At 50.1% G+C, this 22,664-nt stretch overlaps 1 protein-coding gene across 1 annotated transcript in view; it reads right to left on the reverse strand.

The window, feature by feature from the left end:
• Nucleotides 1–5,608, reverse strand: part of LINS1 (lines homolog 1) — a 37,729-nt gene extending 32,121 nt beyond the window's left edge. The window contains exons 1-2 of the mRNA XM_075346002.1: nucleotides 5,506–5,608; nucleotides 2,586–2,785 (exon numbers count right to left, since the gene is read on the reverse strand). Coding sequence (XP_075202117.1) covers nucleotides 2,586–2,718 — 133 coding nt within the window. The 5' untranslated portion in view covers nucleotides 2,719–2,785; nucleotides 5,506–5,608. The remainder of the gene's footprint in view (nucleotides 1–2,585; nucleotides 2,786–5,505) is intronic.
• Nucleotides 5,609–22,664: the final 17,056 nt, after the last annotated feature.

Genomic DNA, 22,664 nt, shown 5'->3' on the forward strand with positions numbered 1-22,664 from the left:
ACCCCAGCCCTATTAAGAACTTCTGAGACCTTCTTAGGCTGGTTTCAGACGTCCGTGTTTAATCAGGTACCAGTCACACGTATGGTTATGGTCATCCGTGTTTGCATACGTGTGACACGTACCGGGTAAAACACATGTCTCTGCAATGAAAAGATGTTCTATATTTACCTGTATCCAGCAATGCTGTCTTTTTCTCTGCTGCCTCCCGCTCCTGACCCTCGCTCATTATTTTCATTGATTATTCACTGCCTGAGGATTTGGAAGCCAGAGCATCACGGGGACAGCATAGCAGAGGACAGGTGAGTATACAGCAGTTTGTGCAGTGACATCCAGGGGGGTCATCGGAGTTCCTAATGAACCCCTGGAAGTCACCATCGTGACACACGCTGTAGTACAGTTGTCGCAGGGGTGTCATCAGAGTTCATTGGGAAATCCGATGACCTCTTGGACGTCCCTGCACACACTGCTGGCAGGATACTCACCTGTTACTGGCGATGTCCCCAGCGATGCGGTCCTCGGCGGTGCTGTCTCCAGCGCTGTCACCGCGTTACCCCTTCTCCCAGCTGCTCACTGCAGTGAATAATCAATGAAAATAATGAGCGGGGGTCAGCAGACCTGGACACAACATCGCTGGATACAGGTAAATATAGAAAATCTTTTTATTTAAAAACCAGTGTTTTCTCCGGTACGTGTCACACTGATGTCACACGGATCACATCAGTGTGCGGTCCATGTCACACCCGTGCTGCCGGAGAAAAAACGGACACGTCTCCGTGTGAAATAGCGGGGCCACACGGTTCATGTGAAAACAGGGTCGTGTGAGTGCACAATAGGGTAACATGGGTACGTGTGACAACCGTGTTAAAAATGGATGTCACACGTACCTAAAACACGGACGTCTGAAACCAGCGTTACAACTGGAGATTTTCACCTATCTGATCAGTGACCGGAGGCTGTTGTTGGTGCTGCCCAAAAAGGTGATGGTCGACAGAGAATAACTGACAGACTCTTTGGATTGAAAAGACGGTTGGATATATTGGTCACTGACGTTTTCTTTTAAAAAGGGTCAGAAGTATTTTTGTATATTTTGCGTCGTTTGCTTATTATTCTTACTAACAAAATAAACAATTGAGATGTGAATATTTACATTTATCATTTAGATGCATAATAATTTTGCACACAGATATTCTCCTAAGGCAAAATCTCATTTTTACGTTCTTAAATATTCAGGTTTATTTACCTTTTGGATTGACCGATAGTAGTTGTTGAATGATAAAATTAAACAGCAAAAATACAAATATCCTAATAAGTATTGCACAGTGTGGTACTGCTCATGTGTCTTCTTTATACAGACTTGTTTCACAATACATATATGCATGCAGTATAGACTATACACTATCTCAACCCTATTGAAGCGACTAGGCTACATTTAGAATAAGCTGTAGCACAAGACACTGTTGTAGGAATGCATTGCAACACTTTCTTTTGGATGAAGACAGTCTAACGAATAATAGGACGTCAATGTGTATACTAATTATTTTACACTTTATTAAGGATTTTTGCAAGAAGTCAAACTTCCTTTCTGAAATTAAAGAAATCCAAAATAATTCATCATGATCTAGAACAGTGGTCTCCAACCAGTGCCTTGAGGACCCATGATGTGTGACTGGTGGCTGTCTTCCAGCTTGGTGGATAAGCATCAGGTCAAGCAAACAGCTATGAAGAGCAGATCTTCAGATGGTGAGACTTTTCTAAGTAGCCCCACATAGAAGAGCAGATCTAAATGGGGGGGTAAGGTAGATTTTGGTATACTGCCTTGGCGTGATTTCTATGTAAAAGCTTTGGCTGTCATTGTACCAGTAATGGGGGATATGGGTGTCACTACTGTGAGGGGCGGAAGCTGGATGTGGCTCTCAACCCTATGTCAATGTTGAATGTGGCTCGCGACCATCTTTCATGGCTGAATGTGGCTCTCAAGGTCAGAAAGGTTGAGGACCTTTGATCTAGAGAAAAAAGGGGACAGGAGTACCTTTGGTATTTCTCCTGCCCATCAACATTCCCATCCACCCGCTGGGCAGGGATCTGAAAATCAGCTCAGTTCAATCATCGGGGCACTGTTGTAGTTCCCTGAACAGCGGGTGACCAAAAGTGTTGATGTGCACAGCATAATCGTGGCACAGCAGCGCCTGTGTCCTAAGAGTGGTCATACACATTAGCTAATGTTCATTCGGCAGACTCTTCTTCCTTACGACTCTGCACTATGACATAAGCACCAACCTTCTCAATAGGGAAATAAGCTGCTACCAGACACACCTGGTGGCCCCCTAACTGGCGTGAGAACAAAGGAACAGGAATGTTGATATCATCATCATGCCCAATACTTCATTACCTCTGAAAAACGCTGTTGGGGGAGATTTGAGATACCTTTATACACATTAGATGGTCGGCTAGCCCCCTGCTGACGTTCATCACCATGGATATAAGCAGCTGGGCACCCACCAGTCAGTATGTGCTGGGCTATCCTACTTACGCCACAACCCAATTGGACAATTAATACAGAAAATGGATATATGCAGCAGTGTTACCTGAATGGGTATGTGCTCCACTTGCAATGCCAGGCATTAAGAGAGCCGCAGAAGCTTGTACATCTTCATGTAGGGGGGCAGCTTGCAGTAGCTTCTTGTGTAGCTCCCTCAAGCCTGGGAAGGGTCCTTCCATCTCCTTCAGACACGTGTGTACAGTTCATTACATGGAAGATCATTATTGGACTCAGCACCTAATCCTCCTAAATAAAGAAATGAATAAGTACATAAAGTATATGAATACAAGCCAGAAGGTAGCAAGGAGAGTGCCTGCGACTGAACTCCCCAGTAATCATAGTCTGAACCCCTTTGTATTCTTTTTCGTTCCTCATTAATGAATCTGGTTTAGCCTGTAACACAAGGAGGCTTGGAAATGTGAAAAATTAAAGCAAACGATGGTGAAGTGCAAAGTGTAACTCATTTTTTTTCCCCAAAATTAATAGTACAAAAGAAAATAAGAAACTTTTAAAATAAATCTTATCAGAGAAATCATTTTTTTCCTCCTGGACTAAATCATTCATCCTCAATTCACAAGTAAAATTTGTCTTCAAGGTCGTGATTTTTATTTTAATATACAACTAAATGACCGGTTTTAATATTTTTTAATTATTACTTTTTCTGCCGTCGTTGGGGAGGGGGGCTGCCATTTTCAAATATTTCAGCCCCCGGGACATAGGTGTCTGTGGTCGGTGGCGGACTGTATCTTCTACACTGTGGCTGCCTCCAGCTGTGACCCAGGCACGTCACTTGGGCTGTCCAGGTCAGAGCCTTGGGGGGAGCCAGGCACCATTTGTTTTAGCACTCACTGCTGTGCTATGAGATGCTATGGCCCAGTCACAGCTCAGTGTTCAGCATGAGCAGTGACAGATGTCAGGTTGCTGCTCACCCTTACCACAGCCGTCACCGCAGAGCAGAATAATCATCATCATGCTGCTGTGCTCTGAACACTGACTGAGCTCTGCTATGCCAGTGTAAGGGTACTTTCACACTTGCGTTCAGCGCATTCCGTCACTATGGAGAATAGCGCAGTCCGTTAACACACTGCGCTATTCTTCATAGACTTATATGGACGACGCACTGTAAAGCAAGTGTCTGCGTTGCATCCGCTGGACGACGCAGCATTATTTTGACGCTGCGTTGGGCGGATGGAACGCTGCATGTAGCGTTTTTCTGCGCTTGGCGGAGTGTTAAAAAAACGCAACCTGCAGGAATCCGTTTGGCGTCCGTTGTTTTTATAATGGACGCCTATGGTGGCGGATTCCGTTAGAATGCGTCATTTGACGGATTCCGTTAACGCATCCGTCTTTACACAACTGCGCATGCCCAGATGTGTAAAGTCAAGGAAAAAAAAACCTACAACGGATTGCGTCATTTTGTACGATCCGTAGAATCCGTTGTGCCACTATATGCAACGCATCCGTTGCATGCGTCACACAACGCAATGCTACGGATCCCGTCCAACGCAAGTGTGAAACTAGCCTAAGCCTCAATCAGATGTCTCTGCATTACAGACATCTGATGGAGGCTTCATGCTGACATACAGCCACGTCTAATCCCAATAATGTGTGATACAGCCCTCCGAGCTACGTATCTAATGCCCATCATGTGTGATACAGCCCACAGAGCTACATATCTAACGGTCATGATGTTTCATACTGAGATGCAAATATAATCCCCATCATGTGTGATACAGCTGCGGAAAGCGGGGGGGGGGGGGGGGGGGGGGGCAGAAGGCACTCAGACTCTGCTGCAAGTGCTCAATAAACCACAGTTACACTTTAAAGTTAGAAAGAATAGAAAAATGGAATAAAACATTTATAAATCTGCTTTACAGTTTTCGCTAATTCTCTCGGTAATAGCGTGCACCACTTAAAGAAAAGAAAAAAAGGAAAAAAAACATATATAACTGAGTCAGGAAAAAGGCCAATAATGGGTTTTATAATATACAGTATCCCAAGTGCCTGCACTATCAGAGCCCCATAACCAAGCATCTCCCAAAGATCAACATCTACTCTAGAACAGGTCATATGGGCCTCTGAGCAATGTTTTCTCTTCTGCCCAGCGGGTCCTGGCACAGCTTAGGAGCACCTGGCGCTGCTTGGCAGGACCTGGCGGTGCCTAGCAGGTCATAGCGCTGCTCAGCAGGTCCTGGCACTGCCATCAGGTCCTGGCACTGCCATCAGGTCCTGGCACTGCCCAACGGGTCCTGGCACTGCCCAACGGGTCCTGGCACTGCCCAACAGGTCCTGGTGCTGCTTAGCAGGACCTGGCGGTGCCCAGCTGGACATAGCGCTGCTCAGCAGGTCCCAGCGCTGCCCAGCAGGTCCCGGCACTGGCCAGACTAGGGGTCAACAAACTATGGTGCCTGATCACAGCTGTGACCTGTATAGTCCCCACTGTATAGGGATGAGGGCACAGCCATGTGCCTGTTACACTCACTGTCCTCGACGGTCATGTGCCGTACACACTGGCATCACCATGGGCTCCACTGATCGGACTGACTACTACCAGGGGTGTAACATAGGTGCAGGGCGATGCCATGACACCCAAGCTCTGGAGCCTAGCCTAGGGGGCCCAAAAGTCCCTTTTGCCTTTATATAAAGACCAATGTTATTAATGACCTGCAATAATTGGGGGCCCCGTTAGAGCTTTTGCATTGGACCCCATGAGTTCAAGCTAAGCCAGTGACCACTACTGTCCTGGATACAACAGGACTGCTCATTTAGTTTTATCACATTGCCTATCAAATTTGTATCAATGCTGGATGACCCCTTTAATGATCTGATGAGTGCACACATCACACCTCTGCTTTACAGATTTTTGCTAACTTTGGGATACAATAAGGATGCGATGTGTCCTCCTCCTGCAGCTGCACAGCCTAATGCACCGGAAACACGTCCATGTCATCTCTATCATCACCTACCAGATGCAGAATGTCATCCTGCCGAGAGTGAGCCCGGACAGACATCACTATGGAGCCCTGCACAGCAGACCGCCAGCCTGCACAGCGCAAAGCATGCATGGTAATGTAGTCCTCAGAAAGCAAGGACTACTGCGCATGCGTATGACTTGTTTCCAGGTGCTGCCTGAAAGTCGCTGGGTGGTGGGCGGATTTTCGCTTGCACGTTAGCCAATAGGCTTGTTCGATGGGGGCTGGTCTGTATTCTGATTGGCGGTGTCCACCGCCGTATGAGTGGATGCAGGTGCAATGTGATGACTATGACGTCCGCCGTCAGCAGGGCCGTGTTAGATCACATGTGCACCCTAGCGGTCATACCCAGTACTGCACAGCGGCTCCCTCCCTGCGGTCAGTACTGTATGGCTTGGTTCACACATAGGTTTTGGAAGCGAAAAAACGCAAGAGGAATTTAAGAACTTTTTTTTTTGTTTGTTTTTTAAGCAACATTTTTTTCAGTTGTATTTTGCAGCGTTGAATCTGAAGCGGATTCTGTGACCAAATCTCAAAGCACGGCGGGGGATTGTGAGGAATAATGCAGAGCGCATCTGCCCCAAAATCCTCTGAAAAAAATGCTTCGACATGCTGAGAACGATTTCAGGAAAAATACAATGAGTTTTTTAGATTCTGATTCAGGAATCTCTGCCTTGGTTCCCTGCAGCGGTTTGGAGAAGGCTTTTGTGCTTTGTTCACACGCTGCATTTGTCTGCAGACAACACCTGCTCTCTTGGCTGTAAACACTGCTGCATTGTAGAGGCGGGCTGTGCTGCTTATTGTGCGTTATGTTCTGCTCTGACCACAAACAGTAAGATCTGGTGCTGCATTATTTTGCAGGGTTTTTACACTTTCTCATGGCTTTCTATGGGTGAATATATCTACAAGGGAACACTGCACTCTCTTTTCTTTCACTTATTCAATAAAACAGAATAAGGGCTCGTGCGCACGTTGCGTAATTTCATGCATTTACGCTGCGTATTGCACTGCAGCGTAAGCGCATGCGTCCTGCGTCCCCAGCACAATCTATGTAGATTGTGCATAATCCGTACGCCCGATGCTTTATTGAACGCAGCGATTTGAGGGTCAAAAATTTGACAAAATCACTGCGTTTAAAAATGTCAATTATTCTGTGCGCTTTGGATGCAGCTCCCGCTCTGTCTATGGGAGAGGCAGCATCCCGAGCGCATGAAATCGGCTTTTTTTCTGCAGAAACACTGCATCCATTATGCAATGTTTCTGCAGCGGTTGGAATCACACATGAGCTGTCAAATCACTGCAGAAATTTCTGCAGTGACACGACGCAACATGCGCAAGAGCCCTAAGGCTGTGTGCACACGTTGCGTTTTTTCATGCGTTTCCGCAGCGTTTTGAACTGCAGCATTTTAATGCAAAAATGCATGCGTTTTGATTTCCAAGCAAAGTCTATGGGAAATAGGAATTTCTTGTGCGCACAATGCTGTTAAAAACACAGCGTTTTAGTTGCAGAAAATTTATCTCTGCGTTTAGAGAAGCCGCATGTCAATTGTTTTTGCCATTTTGGCAGCGTTTTGCTAACATTGAAGTCAATAAGATCTTTCAAAATGCATCCTGAATCACAATCCTAGCGTTTTACATGCTTTTTTTGACCAAATAAACGCATGCGTTTTCTGTCATTAAATTGAGGTAATGATGTGTCCCTTTGCACACACATATAGTCCGACAATTATTGAAAAACAGTATTTTAACGTTATTTTAGCCATAAATATTAGATCACAGTTATCATTTTAATAAAATTAGCTATTTTGTGTATGATTTTAATCATGATATTTTAATTCATTTTTTTTTTTTTACATTTTTTTCAGTGTTTGAATGTTTCAACTTTATTTAGTCGTGTATTTGTAATGAAAATGCATCTGACTTTAAGCAATGAAGAAGCATGAAAAATGCGGTCAAAACGCATGCATATTTTTAGTGTTTTTGTGGTCCAAAACAAATTTGACAAAGACAATTTCTGCCAGAGGATGTGTTTACAACTGAAAGTAACTCGACGCAAAGTGCGCACACAGCCCAACGGTTTGTTTGCAAAAACAAGTGTGGTTTTTATTTTTTGCCGACAGATAGAAACTTGACGTTTCGGCCTCACAGGGCCTTATTCATATACAGTCGCTCCATGATAGAAGAGGAAGACTTTAGAAGAGTGAAGAATGAGAACAAATAGAGAAAAAAATATGCAAGCAAGATATATGAAGTGGGGAGTCCCAAAAAAATGGTCTTGAAACTGTTTTAAGATTTTTGGACCATAGGGGGTTAATGTATATGCAGAGTTTGGCATTGCAGCTATAAGTCCCCTTACTGACAGCCAGACTGGTTTGTCAGGTCTCCATAAGGAGAATAGTAGACGCCGTGGTCTCAACATAGCGTCTCATAAGCCAGATCAGATACCCACACTTTGCACTGACGAGGGGCAATCACCCCGAAACACCGGTGTCTGCAAATTGGGATTCTGATCTGGCAATAAATCCTAATTCTTATGAAAAGGTTTGTTTAAAAAGCCACTTTTGATTTTCAGGATTGCTACTTCCAATAGGTGGCGCTAGAGTTTGTTTCCTTCCTCGCTGGAGGGACAATTTGAATGGTTTTCAATAGGGACATCTCCGTCTTACTGCCTTCTTCTGAAGACTTGCTCTTCTATCATGGAGCGCCTGTATATGAATGAATAAGGCCCTGTGAGGCCGAAACGTCAAGTTTTTATCTGTCACCAAAAAATAAAAGCCACACTTGTTGTACAAACGAACCTTTATTCTGGTTCATTGAATAAGTGAAAGAAAAGAGAGTGCAGTGTTCTCTTCTAGATATATGACTTGGACTCTGGTCCTCTCACTAGCACTTCTGAAGAAAATTCGGGCTGAGTGCACACCAATATTACATTGGATTTCTATGGGTGAAGACACTGAAGCAATTGACATGCTGTGAATTAAAAAAAAAACCCGCTGCAGTGCTAAAATAAAAAAAAAACGAGCATGTGCAGGATAGTTCTGAAATCCCAGAGCGTTAGCCAGTGGCGTAACTAGAGTTTGATGGGCTGCGGTGAAAGTTTGGACCTGCCCCCCTCAACTGTACACCGACACTCAGGGAACGGGCCAATGATGCTGAACCTCGGGGTACGGGCCAATGATGCTGACACTTGGGGTACGGGCCAATGATGCTGACACTCGGGGTACGGGACAGTGTGGCTGACACTTGGCTCTTTCCCTCAGCACCCATGCTTCCCATAATCTATAATCCTTCTTTCTATCAGCACCCAGCTTTCCTATGTTCTGATATGCATCTTGTCCTCCGCACCCACCTTCCCCATGCTCTGCTATACATCTTTCCCTCAGCACCCAGCTTTCCCATAATATCAGAGCATGGGAAAGCTGGGTGCTGAGGGAAAGAGCCTCTTTCACTCAGCACAAAATTTTTCCATCCCATGCTTGTATCTTTGTCCTCCCTCGTATATAGTTCTCCACATACAATAATGGCCTTCACATAGCATTCCATATAGTATAATGCGTCCCACATAATCCTTCATATATTAGAATGCACCCCCATAGTCCTCTATGTATTATATATAATTCACCCCACAGTCTTCCATATATTATAATGCAGCCCCCATAGTCCTCCATATATCACAATGCAGAACTCATAGTCCTCCATAATTTATAATGCAGCCCCCATAGTCATCCATATTTTGTACTGCACCCCAGTATGAAGCCCCCATACTGTTTAATGCAATCCATAGGTCTCCATGTATTATGATGCACACTCATAGGCCTCAATATACTATAATGCAGCCCCATAGTCCTCCATTTTATATTATGCAGTCCCCATACCATTTAATGCAGCCCCATAGTCCTCCATGTTTTATAATGCAGTCCCATAGTCCTTCATAATATATTATGCAGCCCCCGTACCATTTAAAGCACCTCCATTGTCCTCCATGTACTATAATGCACCCCATAGTCCATGTATAAGGTGTCTTCATATTGTATTATGCAGTCCCCATATTGTTTAATGCACTCCCATAGGCCTCTAGCCACCGTGTACTCACTGATTAAAAAAAATAAACAAGTACTCACCTCTTATAATTCCCCTGCTGCTCTGGTCTGAGCGTCCTCCCATCCTGCGCTCAGCATGTCTCAGCACAGCAATCGTGTAGTAGCGATGTCACCGCGCTTTGCTGCACGGAAACGTCGAGCGCAGGCACAGGGGGAGAATGATGGAGGATGAAGCGGAACGCTCCACTCCCTCTCTCATCATTGCTTTGTGCGATGACGGACGAGGGGGGCCCGATGCCACTGGCAACGGGCCACCCTGACTCACGGGCTCCATAGTGACTATGTGGCGTGCTGGACAAGCCAGGTCGTCACAGGTACTACACCAACACACCCTACACCCCGGCTAGGCACATCTAGGTCAAACACAAACCCTTGTTGCCTTCCTCCAGGGGCTGATGTCCACACCAGGGGGTGGGCCAGGTGGTTGGTCCCGCCCACCGAGGAGTTCACAGTCCTGGAGGCGGGAAAATGAGTCAGTTTGGAGATCAGTTAAAGAGAGTGAAGTGGTAGGAGAGGAGACTGACCGTGTCCGGGTGTGTGGCCCGGGCACCCAGCAAGGTTGGCAGATGGTGGTGACCGTCTGCAGGAGAGGCTGATTGGAGTGAACCGTACGGACCGGGGACGGGCGTTGGCCCGCCGGTACCGGATCGGGGAGTGAAGAGAAGCCAGCACCATTCGGCAGGGCCTACGGACCCCGACCAGGCTAGGAGTCGCCATAAAACCGGTCAAATCCGTGAGCGAAGGGAACCTCCGGGGTTTCCCAGCAGCCAAGACCCGATTGAAGGCAACAGCTCACAACGTAGAGGGAAACACAGTCACCGCCAAGGCTACAGTTCCCAGGGCCAGAGCCTGCGGGCAAAAGGGGCTCCCTCAGCATCCATCCAAGCTGGGGAGCGGGTTACCGGTGGGAAGCCATTGGAACCGTAAACACAACACAGGTGCAGGGAAAGGCAGTCACCATCAACCTGCCGGGAGGAGAACAACCGCAGCCGCCTGTGGGACCCGTCCATCCAGCCGTTTGTTTGACCAGAGACTCTGTGTGAATTACTGGCTGAGTGAGTACCACCGTGCCGTGCGGCACAGCGCTGCCCCCGCGACCCTGCACCTCACCAGGCCCCGTAACCCGCCTGCCATCCCTAAAACCCTCACCGGGGCCCCGGGACAACCAACCCCCTACCCACGGAGGGGAGAACCAACATCCAAGCTGCTCCCTGTCATCGCTCCCGGGATCCCCGTCCAGAGCAGCGGTGGTGTCACAACTTCACCACAACCGTGGGTGGCGTCACGGACAATATCCCCAAACCACACACCACGCCCCTTTCACTCACGGGCGAGGAACGCCGCTCGAGTCCCCGGGATCCGGCCCACTGCTCGAGCCACCACCGAGCAGCAGCAGCAGCCGTAGCCGGACCCGAGCAGTGGGTGAGCGCAGCGTCCCCTCCTCCGCCCGCGACAACTTGGCGTTGAGAACAGGATCTTACCGCTCTGCCGTCTGGTAGAGGTGCGCCTTGTGACCGCCGGAGGTGTCCAGCTGAAAATTTGGAGAAGCCACCATTTTGCGCGCGAAAAGTCCCCGCTCGAGCGTCTTCCCGAGTAGTGGAGGCGCGAAAACCAAACCCCCGCCCCTGTAGAGGAGGAGCCGGAAAAAGACTAAGGGGGACGGATGGCGTCTGGCCGCATGTAGCCCGAGGCTATAAAAGCAGGGACGCCAGGACCCTGCGGCCATCTTTTTGTTCCTGGAAGAGGCCGCCGCAGCAATGTACCAGCCGTCCCGCAGCACCGTAGCCCCCGCGCCTGGAACCGCGGCATGGGTGGAGGTCCGGAACGCCCAGCTCCAATAGCGGCTGCAGATCAGGATGCAACTCCTCTTGGAGGAGTGGGAGGCCGACATGGCAGAAGTGGTGGCGGCCATACGGAGACGCGAGGTGGAGGGAGTCTTGGAAGAGAGGGTAAGTGACCCACGCCCCTGTACCCCTAGTGGGTCAGTCATCGCGGCCGAGGGGCCCGGTCTACACCCGCTCGCCCTGCTACCTCCACCGCTATCCGTGTTGGCTGCTGCTGCCCCGCCACAAGGCCCGTTACCACCACCACCTGTAGCGGTACCCCGCCCATCCGCCCTTGCGGACCGACCTGCAGCCGGGGCCCATGACCGCTCGGAGCCGCTCCCGTGGAAGGTGCCGAAGTCCGAACCGGAGGCACCTGTGGAGACTTCCCCCGAACCGGTGCCGACAGACCGCTCCGTGCAGGAGGTCCAGCAGGAGACGATCCCTGTGCCCATTCCCCACGCCTCGGCTGAGGCCGCGCCGGGTTGCCGCTGCAGGGCAGCACCCCAGGCCATGACACCGCGGGACCTTCCCCCCAGAATGCCAGTCCTGGGCAGCGTGAAGGAGGTCTCGCGGGGCCCGACCCCTGCGCCGGGCCCGCAGTAGCCCCTTACTGGGACAGAGGACAGACCCCGCTGGGCCAGGAGATTGCAGAGAGGGAGCGAAGGAAGGCGGAGCTAGTAGCCCGTACGATAAAAGAAAAACCAAGCCTCCGTCAGGCCACCTTCCGGGTACGGGGCCCGTTCTATGAAGGGCAAGTGAGGAGGTTTGACGTCCGTCGGGGCTATGGTTTTATATATGAGCCGGGCCTGGAGGCCGAAGTCTTTGTGGCTCGACGGGACGTCAATGCCCATCTGCCGGAAGACCACCCGGGCCGCAACCTGATGCCGGGAGATTTGGTGCAATACACCAGGCACTGCGGGGAAAGGGGTTGGTTCGCGCTGGATGCGAAGCTGAGGGGCAGTCAAGAGGCCCGAGTATCTGCCCAGCCCCCTCCCCTGGCTGACACCGTGGATCCAGAGTAAATCAGCGGTCCACCGTTGTTAGAAGTTGTCCCCGTTGGGACCACCAGTACAGTTTGAAAGTTTTTGAATGATAAGTAAAGATAATCAACCGAAGAAGTTTACCTGATTGAACCGTAATTAAACTGGCCGTTGCCGGCAACTGTTGTCCCCGTAGGGACTGTCTGCAAACCGTTGCGTAAGGAACTGCTTACGGACAAGCCCGAGAACTTGCAGGGCAACCACAAACTTAGTGGAATGTAAATAAAAATGTGTTTTGGCTTGACACCGTTACCGCCTCCGGAGAGGCTGATTTGGGAGGATGGGCCTGGAGGAAAGGGATGGCCCAGGCCCGCCACTACCATAACCGGTGGCAATCCTCCGGGGATTCAGCGGTCCCCTTGGACGCGGGTCCCCTGAAAGAGACAGAACCCGCTCGGGCAACTTGGTGCTGGACTGGGGTCAAGGGGTGTTGCCCGCTTCTTAGGGGCAGCATCAGGGCCAGGTTGTTTGGGTGGAAGAAGAGCGGAAGCCGTACCGTTGAAACTGTTTATAATGTTTTTACATGTTTTACCGTTTTTACTCTTTTTCAGTTGTGAAAATAAAACCGGTGATGGACGGGCAGCCCGCGGACGGTCTGCATTTTACTAAGGGGGAATGTGGCGCCCTGGACAAGCCAGGTCGTCACAGGTACTACACCAACACACCCTACACCCCGGCTAGGCACATCTAGGTCAAACACAAACCCTTGTTGCCTTCCTCCAGGGGCTGATGTCCACACCAGGGGGTGGGCCAGGTGGTTGGTCCCGCCCACCGAGGAGTTCACAGTCCTGGAGGCGGGAAAATGAGTCAGTTTGGAGATCAGTTAGAGAGAGTGAAGTGGTAGGAGAGGAGACTGACCGTGTCTGGGTGTGTGGCCCGGGCACCCAGCAAGGTTGGCAGATGGTGATGACCGTCTGCAGGAGAGGCTGATTGGAGTGAACCGTACGGACCGGGGACGGGCGTTGGCCCGCCGGTACCGGATCGGGGAGTGAAGAGAAGCCAGCACCATTCGGCAGGGCCTACGGACCCCGACCAGGCTAGGAGTCGCCATAAAACCGGTCAAATCCGTGAGCGAAGGGAACCTCCGGGGTTTCCCAGCAGCCAAGACCCGATTGAAGGCAACAGCTCACACCGTAGAGGGAAACACAGTCACCGCCAAGGCTACAGTTCCCAGGGCCAGAGCCTGCGGGCAAAAGGGGCTCCCTCAGCATCCATCCAAGCTGGGGAGCGGGTTACTGGTGGGAAGCCATTGGAACCGTAAACACAACACAGGTGCAGGGAAAGGCAGTCACCATCAACCTGCCGGGAGGAGAACAACCGCAGCCGCCTGTGGGATCCCGTCCATCCAGCCGTTTGTTTGACCAGAGACTCTGTGTGAATTACTGGCTGAGTGAGTACCACCGTGCCGTGCGGCACAGCGCTGCCCCCGCGACCCTGCACCTCACCAGGCCCCGTAACCCGCCTGCCATCCCTAAAACCCTCACCGGGGCCCCGGGACAACCAACCCCCTACCCACGGAGGGGAGAACCAACATCCAAGCTGCTCCCTGTCATCGCTCCCGGGATCCCCGTCCAGAGCAGCGGTGGTGTCACAACTTCACCACAACCGTGGGTGGCGTCACGGACAATATCCCCAAACCACACACCACGCCCCTTTCACTCACGGGCGAGGAACGCCGCTTGAGTCCCCGGGATCCGGCCCACTGCTCGAGCCACCACCGAGCAACAGCAGCAGCCGTAGCCGGACCCGAGCAGTGGGTGAGCGCAGCGTCCCCTCCTCCGCCCGTGACAACTTGGCGTTGAGAACAGGATCTTACCGCTCTGCCATCTGGTAGAGGTGCACCTTGTGACCGCCGGAGGTGTCCGGCTGAAAATTTGGAGAAGCCACCATTTTGGGCGCGAAAAGTCCCCGCTCGAGCGTCTTCCCGAGTAGTGGAGGCGCGAAAACCAAACCCCCGCCCCTGTAGAGGAGGAGCCGGAAAAAGACTAAGGGGGACGGATGGCGTCTGGCCGCATGTAGCCCGAGGCTATAAAAGCAGGGACGCCAGGACCCTGCGGCCATCTTTTTGTTCCTGGAAGAGGCCGCCGCAGCAATGTACCAGCCGTCCCGCAGCACCGTAGCCCCCGCGCCTGGAACCGCAGCATGGGTGGAGGTCCGGACCGCCCAGCTCCAACAGCGGCTGCAGATCAGGATGCAACTCCTCTTGGAGGAGTGGGAGGCCGACATGGCGGAAGTGGTGGCGGCCATACGGAGACGCGAGGTGGAGGGAGTCTTGGAAGAGAGGGTAAGTGACCCACGCCCCTGTACCCCTAGTGGGTCGGTCATCGCGGCCGAGGGGCCCGGTCTACACCCGCTCGCCCTGCTACCTCCCCCGCTATCCGTGTTGGCTGCTGCTGCCCCGCCACAAGGCCAGTTACCACCACCACCTGTAGCGGTACCCCGCCCATCCGCCCTTGCGGACCGACCTGCAGCCGGGGCCCGTGACCGCTCGGAGCCGCTCCCGTGGAAGGTGCCGAAGTCCGAACCGGAGGCACCTGTGGAGACTTCCCCCGAACCGGTGCCGACAGACCGCTCCGTGAAGGAGGTCCAGCGGGAGACGATCCCTGTGCCCATTCCCCACGCCTCGGCTGAGGCCGCGCCAGGTTGCCGCTGCAGGGCAGCACACCAGGCCATGACACCACGGGACCTTCCCCCCAGAATGCCAGTCCTGGGCAGCGTGAAGGAGGTCTCGCGGGGCCCGACCCGTGCGCCGGGCCCGCAGTAGCCCCTTACTGGGACAGAGAACAGACCCCGCTGGGCCAGGAGATTGCAGAGAGGGAGCGAAGGAAGGCGGAGCTGGTAGCCCGTACGATAAAAGAAAAAGCAAGCCTCCGTCAGGCCACCTTCCGGGTACGGGGCCCGTTCTATGAAGGGCAAGTGAGGAGGTTTGACGTCCGTCGGGGCTATGGTTTTATATATGAGCCGGGCATGGAGGCCGAAGTCTTTGTGGCTCGACGGGACGTCAATGCCCATCTGCCGGAAGACCACCCGGGCCGCAACCTGATGCCGGGAGATTTGGTGCAGTACACCAGGCACTGCGGGGAGAGGGGTTGGTTCGAGCTGGATGCGAAGCTGAGGGGCAGTCAAGAGGCCCGAGTATCTGCCCAGCCCCCTCCCATGGCCAACACCGTGGATCCGGAGTAAGTCAGCGGTCCACCGTTGTTAGAAGTTGTCCCCGTTGGGACCATCAGTACAGTTTGAAAGTTTTTGAATGATAAGTAAAGATAATCAACCGAAGAGGTTTACCTGATTGAACCGTGATTAAACCGGCCGTTGCCGGCAACTGTTGTCCCCGTAGGGACTGTCTGCAAACCGTTGCGTAAGGAACTGCTTACGGACAAGCCCGAGAACTTGCAGGGCAACCACAAACTTAGTGGAATGTAAATAAAAATGTGTTTTGGCTTGACACCGTTACCGCCTCCGGAGAGGCTGATTTGGGAGGATGGGCCTGGAGGAAAGGGATGGCCCAGGCCCGCCACTACCGTAACCGGTGGCAATCCTCCGGGGATTCAGCGGTCCCCTTGGACGCGGGTCCCCTGAAAGAGACAGAACCCGCTCGGGCAACTTGGTGCTGGACTGGGGTCAAGGGGTGTTGCCCGCTTCTTAGGGGCAGCATCAGGGCCAGGTTGTTTGGGTGGAAGAAGAGCGGAAGCCGTACCGTTGTAACTGTTTATAATGTTTTTACATGTTTTACCGTTTTTACTCTTTTTCAGTTGTGAAAATAAAACCGGTGATGGACGGGCAGCCCGCGGATGGTCTGCATTTTACTAAGGGGGAATGTGGCGCCCTGGATAAGCCAGGTCGTCACAGGTACTACACCAACACACCCTACACCCCGGCTAGGCACATCTAGGTCAAACACAAACCCTTGTTGCCTTCCTCCAGGGGCTGATGTCCACACCAGGGGGTGGGCCAGGTGGTTGGTCCCGCCCACCGAGGAGTTCACAGTCCTGGAGGCGGGAAAATGAGTCAGTTTGGAGATCAGTTAGAGAGAGTGAAGTGGTAGGAGAGGAGACTGACCGTGTCTGGGTGTGTGGCCCAGGCACCCAGAAAGGTTGGCAGATGGTGGTGACCGTCTGCAGGAGAGGCTGATTGGAGTGAACCGTACGGACCGGGGATGGGCGGTGGCCCGCCGGTACCGGATCGGGGAGTGAAGAGAAGCCAGCACCATTCGGAAGGGCCTACGGACCCCGACCAGGCTAGGAGTCACCGTAAAACCGGTCAAATCCGTGAGTGAAGGGAACCTCCGGGGTTTCCCAGCAGCCAAGACCCGATTGAAGGCAACAGCTCACACCGTAGAGGGAAACACAGTCACCGCCAAGGCTACAGTTCCCAGGGCCAGAGCCTGCGGGCAAAAGGGGCTCCCTCAGCATCCATCCAAGCTGGGGAGCAGGTTACTGGTGGGAAGCCATTGGAACCGTAAACACAACACAGGTGCAGGGAAAGGCAGTCACCATCAACCTGCCGGGAGGAGAACAACCGCAGCCGCCTGTGGGACCCGTCCATCCAGCCGTTTGTTTGACCAGAGACTCTGTGTGAATTACTGGCTGAGTGAGTACCACCGTGCCGTGCGGCACAGCGCTGCCCCCGCGACCCTGCACCTCACCAGGCCCCGTAACCCGCCTGCCATCCCTAAAACCCTCACCGGGGCCCCGGGACAACCAACCCCCTACCCACGGAGGGGAGAACCAACATCCAAGCTGCTCCCTGTCATCGCTCCCGGGATCCCCGTCCAGAGCAGTGGTGGTGTCACAACTTTACCACAACCGTGGGTGGCGTCACGGACAATATCCCCACACCACACACCACCCCCCTTTCACTCACGGGCGAGGAACGCCGCTCGAGTCCCCGGGATCCAGCCCACCGCTCGAGCCACCACCGAGCAGCAGCAGCAGCAGTAGCCGGACCGGAGCAGTGGGTGAGCGCAGCATCCCCTCCTCCGCCCGCGACAACTACGTGGTCTGCCACTGAACAGTGCAGCTCCTCTCTCACTGAGAGGAGCTGGCTGCTTCTCTGCAGGGCGGGCGCCGGGCCAATAACCCTGCCGGGTCTGGTCGCAGTTGTGATCCCTGCGACCATGGTCATCACGCCACTGGCGTTAGCAGCTTGTTAGCATAAAAAAAAACCTCTGCATGTGAACATACCAGTAAAGCACCATGCCAGCTTTTGTTTATTTTATACCACTGGAGTGGCACTTTTAACCTAAATCCCTGCAATACTCACCCTCCAGCCTTTTCACCTTTTACTGACGCTGCTACGGTCCCGCGGCGCCATATCATGCCCCTTAACTTCTGAGTGACCAGAAGTTACGTCACAAGCTCTCAATCCATGTCTACGAGAGCCAGAACAAGGCCAGAACGAGGCTCCCATAGACTTGAATTGAATTGTGATGACCTCTGGCGTTCCTCATGAAACACTGGAGCTGCTGGCAGGTCACAAATCATCAGAGATCGACTGCAGCAGTGATAGAAGAAGAAACCGTCAGAGGGTTAGGGGCAGGGAACTTAGATTACAAGCCCCGCTCCTGCAGGGAAATAACATAAAAAATGCTGGAGTGGAGATAAAGTGTTGTTTTTTTGTTCTTTCTCTCTTGGTTTCTCAAAACACTATGGCTACATTCCTACAGTGAGTTTTTGATCTTGCAGAATGTCACCTCCATTTCTGTACCTATTATATGAATTCAATTACAGTGGAACTTGGTTTAAGAGTTACTTGGTTTTAGAGCGTTTTGCAAGACAAGCAAAGCTTTTTACAAATTTGTAACTTGGTTTAAAAGCAATGTTTTGCAATAAGATCAAATACTCACCGTGCCACTTCCGGTTCTGTCCTTTCACCGCGCTCTGACTCGCTTTGGAAGCAACTTTCTGTACATATGTACTGTATACAGTATACAGTATACCATTGTACAGTACAGTATATATTATACAGGATGTCTATCAATTTGCATTTGTGGATACAGTATTATACTTTCTTTCTGCTAACCAGTACTGTAATAATTTTATATGAATACAGTACATTATATTGTATTACTGTAATAAGTTTGTATAAATACAGTAAATATTTTTGGGTTGTGGAACGAATTGTCTGTGTTTCAATTATTTCCTATGGGAAAATTTACTTTGATATATGAGTAACTTGGTTTAAGAGCAGACTCCCGGAACCAATTATGCTCATAATCCAAGGTTCCACTATACTTTTGTTTTCGTGTACATTTTTTTTAATGTGTATTTATCACATTTTTGACACTGCAGTATTTGTCTCTTGTTTGTATGTCATTTAAATAAAGCTGCTTTGTTTTTTTGTTTGACAAAACTTTATTGATATAGCTGTGTGTGAATTACATGTATTTTTGATGCGTTTATGCCATGGAAATGCACTAAAACCGCGTGTGCGCTTTTTTTTTTTTTTTTTTTACCTGCAGATTTTCTGCATCTATTGTAAGTCTATGGGGAAAATCTGCACAGTTATCTCAGCATATCTGCAAGGGAAATTGACATGTTGTGGATCTGAAACACGCACCGCTGGTCAAATTAAACTGAGTAAAGAAAAAGCACAGAGGGCAGGAGATTTCTATAAATATGATTCACTTTGCTGGAACAGTAAAATGCTGCGTTTTTGACACAGCAAAACTACACAGCATCAAAAACTTCCTTAGGCACTAGAAAGTTTTGCCACGGATTTACCGTGGATTTTCCGCAAGTTGGTCCCCGCAGTTTTTACCATCATCTATGGCAAAAAACGCAGGTAGCTACGGAAAAGAAGTGACATGCTCATTAAGTCTGCAGCGGGAAATCCGCGGGTAAATCCACGAGTATAAAAAAAGTAGGGTGCGCACAGCATTTTTTAAAACCAATAGGATTTGCTGGGGATGACTGCAGCAATGTTAGACACATTTTCTGCAGCAATTCCGCAGCAAATCCGCTGCAAAATCCGTGGTAAATCCGCAGCGTGCGCACACGGCCTAATAGCTCATCATGGCAACATAACCCTAACGGGAACATTTTTTTATAGGGTTTTATATTAAAATGAGTAGGACACCTTTTCCAATTTTGGAGCAGACCACTTCAAAATCTTACTCAAAACACTCTGTGAATATATCATAACCCATAAATGACACAGGATTTGGTTGTCCTTACTACTATATCATTTATACCATTTCACATACAGTGTAATACATGGCAGGCATCAAAAGGTAACCATATAATGTCTCTATTTTTCGCGGCTCCATTTGTATCCGAGGTCAACATAAGTCCATTGCTTGCAGGAACTATGCTCATTAAATATTCAACAGATGAATGTGACATAACATTCCCAAAGGTAAATTAACTGACACATGTGTAATCACTTTTATCTAGTTAAGATGTTGCAGGAAACTAGCATTGCAAACGCAACACACACGCGTCGCACACGCGAGCAAAATCAATAATTTATTCTGAAAAAGCATCGCACTTGCGTTGCACTCGCACCTAACGTGAACTAAAATCAGCCGAGTTTTTTTCAGCCCAGTCGGACCGATTTTACTCGCATAGATGTGTTTCCAGCCAAAAAAGCAGCATGCTGCGATTTTTTTCTCAGTCCAAATTGGACTGAGAAAAAAATCGCAGATGAGAGCTGAATCATTCACTAACATGTGTCCGATTCCAATGCGAGATTTTCTCGCATTGCTCTACTGCGAGAAACTCGCAAGTGAGAAGCAGCCCTAAGGCTGTGTATGACACACGGAACTCACCAATGCAAGTCTCTTGGTGCGAGGGAAAAAAACCAAAAAAACAGAAAGTACATGGTTGGTCCGTGTACCGTCCGAATATTTTGCCACACCCATAGACTTGCATTGGCTAGTCTCGTGCGATATACACACAAGTTCCCAGCCAGAACCCTTCTCATAACCATAAAAAAATATAGATAGAATAGATAGATCTAGATAGGATCTAGATCTAGAATAGATAGGTATCCTGCTGCTATAATGTCCCAACCCCCTATATCTATTTTATACTTGTACCCTTTGGTGCCTTCCATGGGTGTTTTGGTGCCTCCTACTAAAGGGTGTTTAGTCTAGTTTAACCTAATAATTAACCCCTTCACCCCCTAGGCGATTTTCCGTTTTTAGTTGGGGGTTTTTTCCGCTCCCCTTCTTCCGAGAGCGGTACTTTTTTTTATTTTTCCGTCAATCTTTCCATATGAGGGCTTGTTTTTGTGGGCCGAGTTGTATTTTTAAATGAAACCATGAGTTTTACCATATAATGTACTAGAAAACGGCAATAAAAAAAAAGTACAGAAAAATTGCAAAAAAGGGTGATTCCATGATGGTTTTGGGGGTATTTTATTCCCCGTGTCCACTATATGGTAAAACTGATGTGTTGGTGTGATGCCTCAGGTTGGTACGAGTTCGTAGATACCAAACATGTATAGGTTTACTTTTATTAATGGGGTTAAAAAAATTCAGGTTTGTCTAAAAAAAAAAAGTGGCACACTTTTTGCACAATTTTCCGTGACACTTAGGTTTCTCATTTTGCGGGATCTGAGGATCAGTAACGGCTTATTTTTTGCATCTCGAGCTGACGTGTTGGGCTGCTTTCACACTTCATTTTTTTAACATGCGCCCTGAACATTTTTTTAACGCAAAAACGGATCCAGTGCAAATGCGTTTTCATTTCAATGCATTTGCAATGGACTCGCGTCAACATGCGTTCACATGCGTTTGCGTGCAGTTTAGTCAGGATCCAGCGACTTGCAGTTTTTTAACTTTTTTCAAAAATGCTACTTGTAGCGTTTTTGAGCTGTGTTCAAATACTGCAAGTCGCTGGATCCTCACTAAACAGCACGCAAATGCATGTGAACGGTGGTATGCTGATAAACAGGATCCTGTTTGGCCAGAAACCAGCCTGGTGTGATCAGTCTCTCTCTCTCTCTCTCTCTCCTCTTTCATCTCTCATCTCTCTCTCCCCTCTCTCCTCACTTTTCCTCTATTCTCTCTGCTGTCTCCTCTCTTCTCTCCTCCTCTCTTCTCGTTTCTCCTGTGCTCTCTTCTCTCTCCTCTCTGCTCTCCTCTCTGCTCTCCTCTCTTCTCTTCTCACCTCCTCTCCTCTCTTCTCCTCTCTCCTCTCTCTCCCCTCTCTTTTCCTCTCTTTCCCCTCTCCTCTCTTCCCTTCTCCTCTCTTCCCCTCTCCCCTCTCCCCTCTCTCCTCTCCCCTCTCTCCTCTCCCCTCTCCCCTCTCTCTCCTCTCTTCTCTCTCTCCTCTCTTCTCTGTCTCGTCTCTCTCTCCTCTAGTCTCTCTCGCCTCTCGTCTCTCTCTCCTCTCGTCTCGTCTCTCCTCTCGTGTCTCTCTCCTTCCTCTCCTTCCTCTCTCTTTTGTCCCCAGCTGCGTCTGAGTTTCCAGTCTATCACATCAGTTCCCCTCACTCCCGATCACATGACTCTAATGCCCGCTCATAAACTTCAAGTAACAGGTGTGGAGACACGGGGCTCAGTGGGCGCTCTCATCCACTAAAACCCGCCGCCTTTAGAAAGACAGCGTGGCTCAGGGCTCATCCCAACTGAACGCCGGCCTCCTTAACCGTGGGCGTAACACTACTCAGACAAGACAGGGTGAGGGAACCACAATAATTAGACTTTATTGGATCCCCAAACAATTAACAGCACATAACACATAACCAGCAAAACACACAAATGTAACAGGCAACAGAGTCTCACCCTTCCGCTGGCTCACCAGGGATTTAGAATGTCCATGCCTCACAGGTTCCAAGCTGTCTGAGGTCTGCAAAGTCTGTAACAGGTGACTGAACTGTCCCAACCTGAGTGTCCTCCTTAGGTAGTCCTGGTTTGATGTTAAAATCCTGGCAGCCGGAGTCGAAATCCCTAGGCTGTGGATATGGTCTCCAACCGGATCCGGAGTCCCTAGATTGAAGCCATAAGATGTCTTGATCCTCCAGTCAGCTCCAAAGAGCTTAGACTGAATCCAACAACCATCAACAACCCCTGGTGGCTTAAAGAAGTCCTTTTTATAGCCACAACCTTCCACTTGGGTACACTGTGTCCTCATCGATTGGTTGGACAAGATTGCTTCTCCCATTGGAGGAATTTCAAGCTGCATGGACAATGTTCATTTAAATGATATGGGTAGAAAGCCTGAGGGTGTACATGTAAACTG

Source organism: Anomaloglossus baeobatrachus, chromosome 4, assembly GCF_048569485.1.
Source record: "Anomaloglossus baeobatrachus isolate aAnoBae1 chromosome 4, aAnoBae1.hap1, whole genome shotgun sequence".
Taxonomy (NCBI): domain Eukaryota; kingdom Metazoa; phylum Chordata; class Amphibia; order Anura; family Aromobatidae; genus Anomaloglossus; species Anomaloglossus baeobatrachus.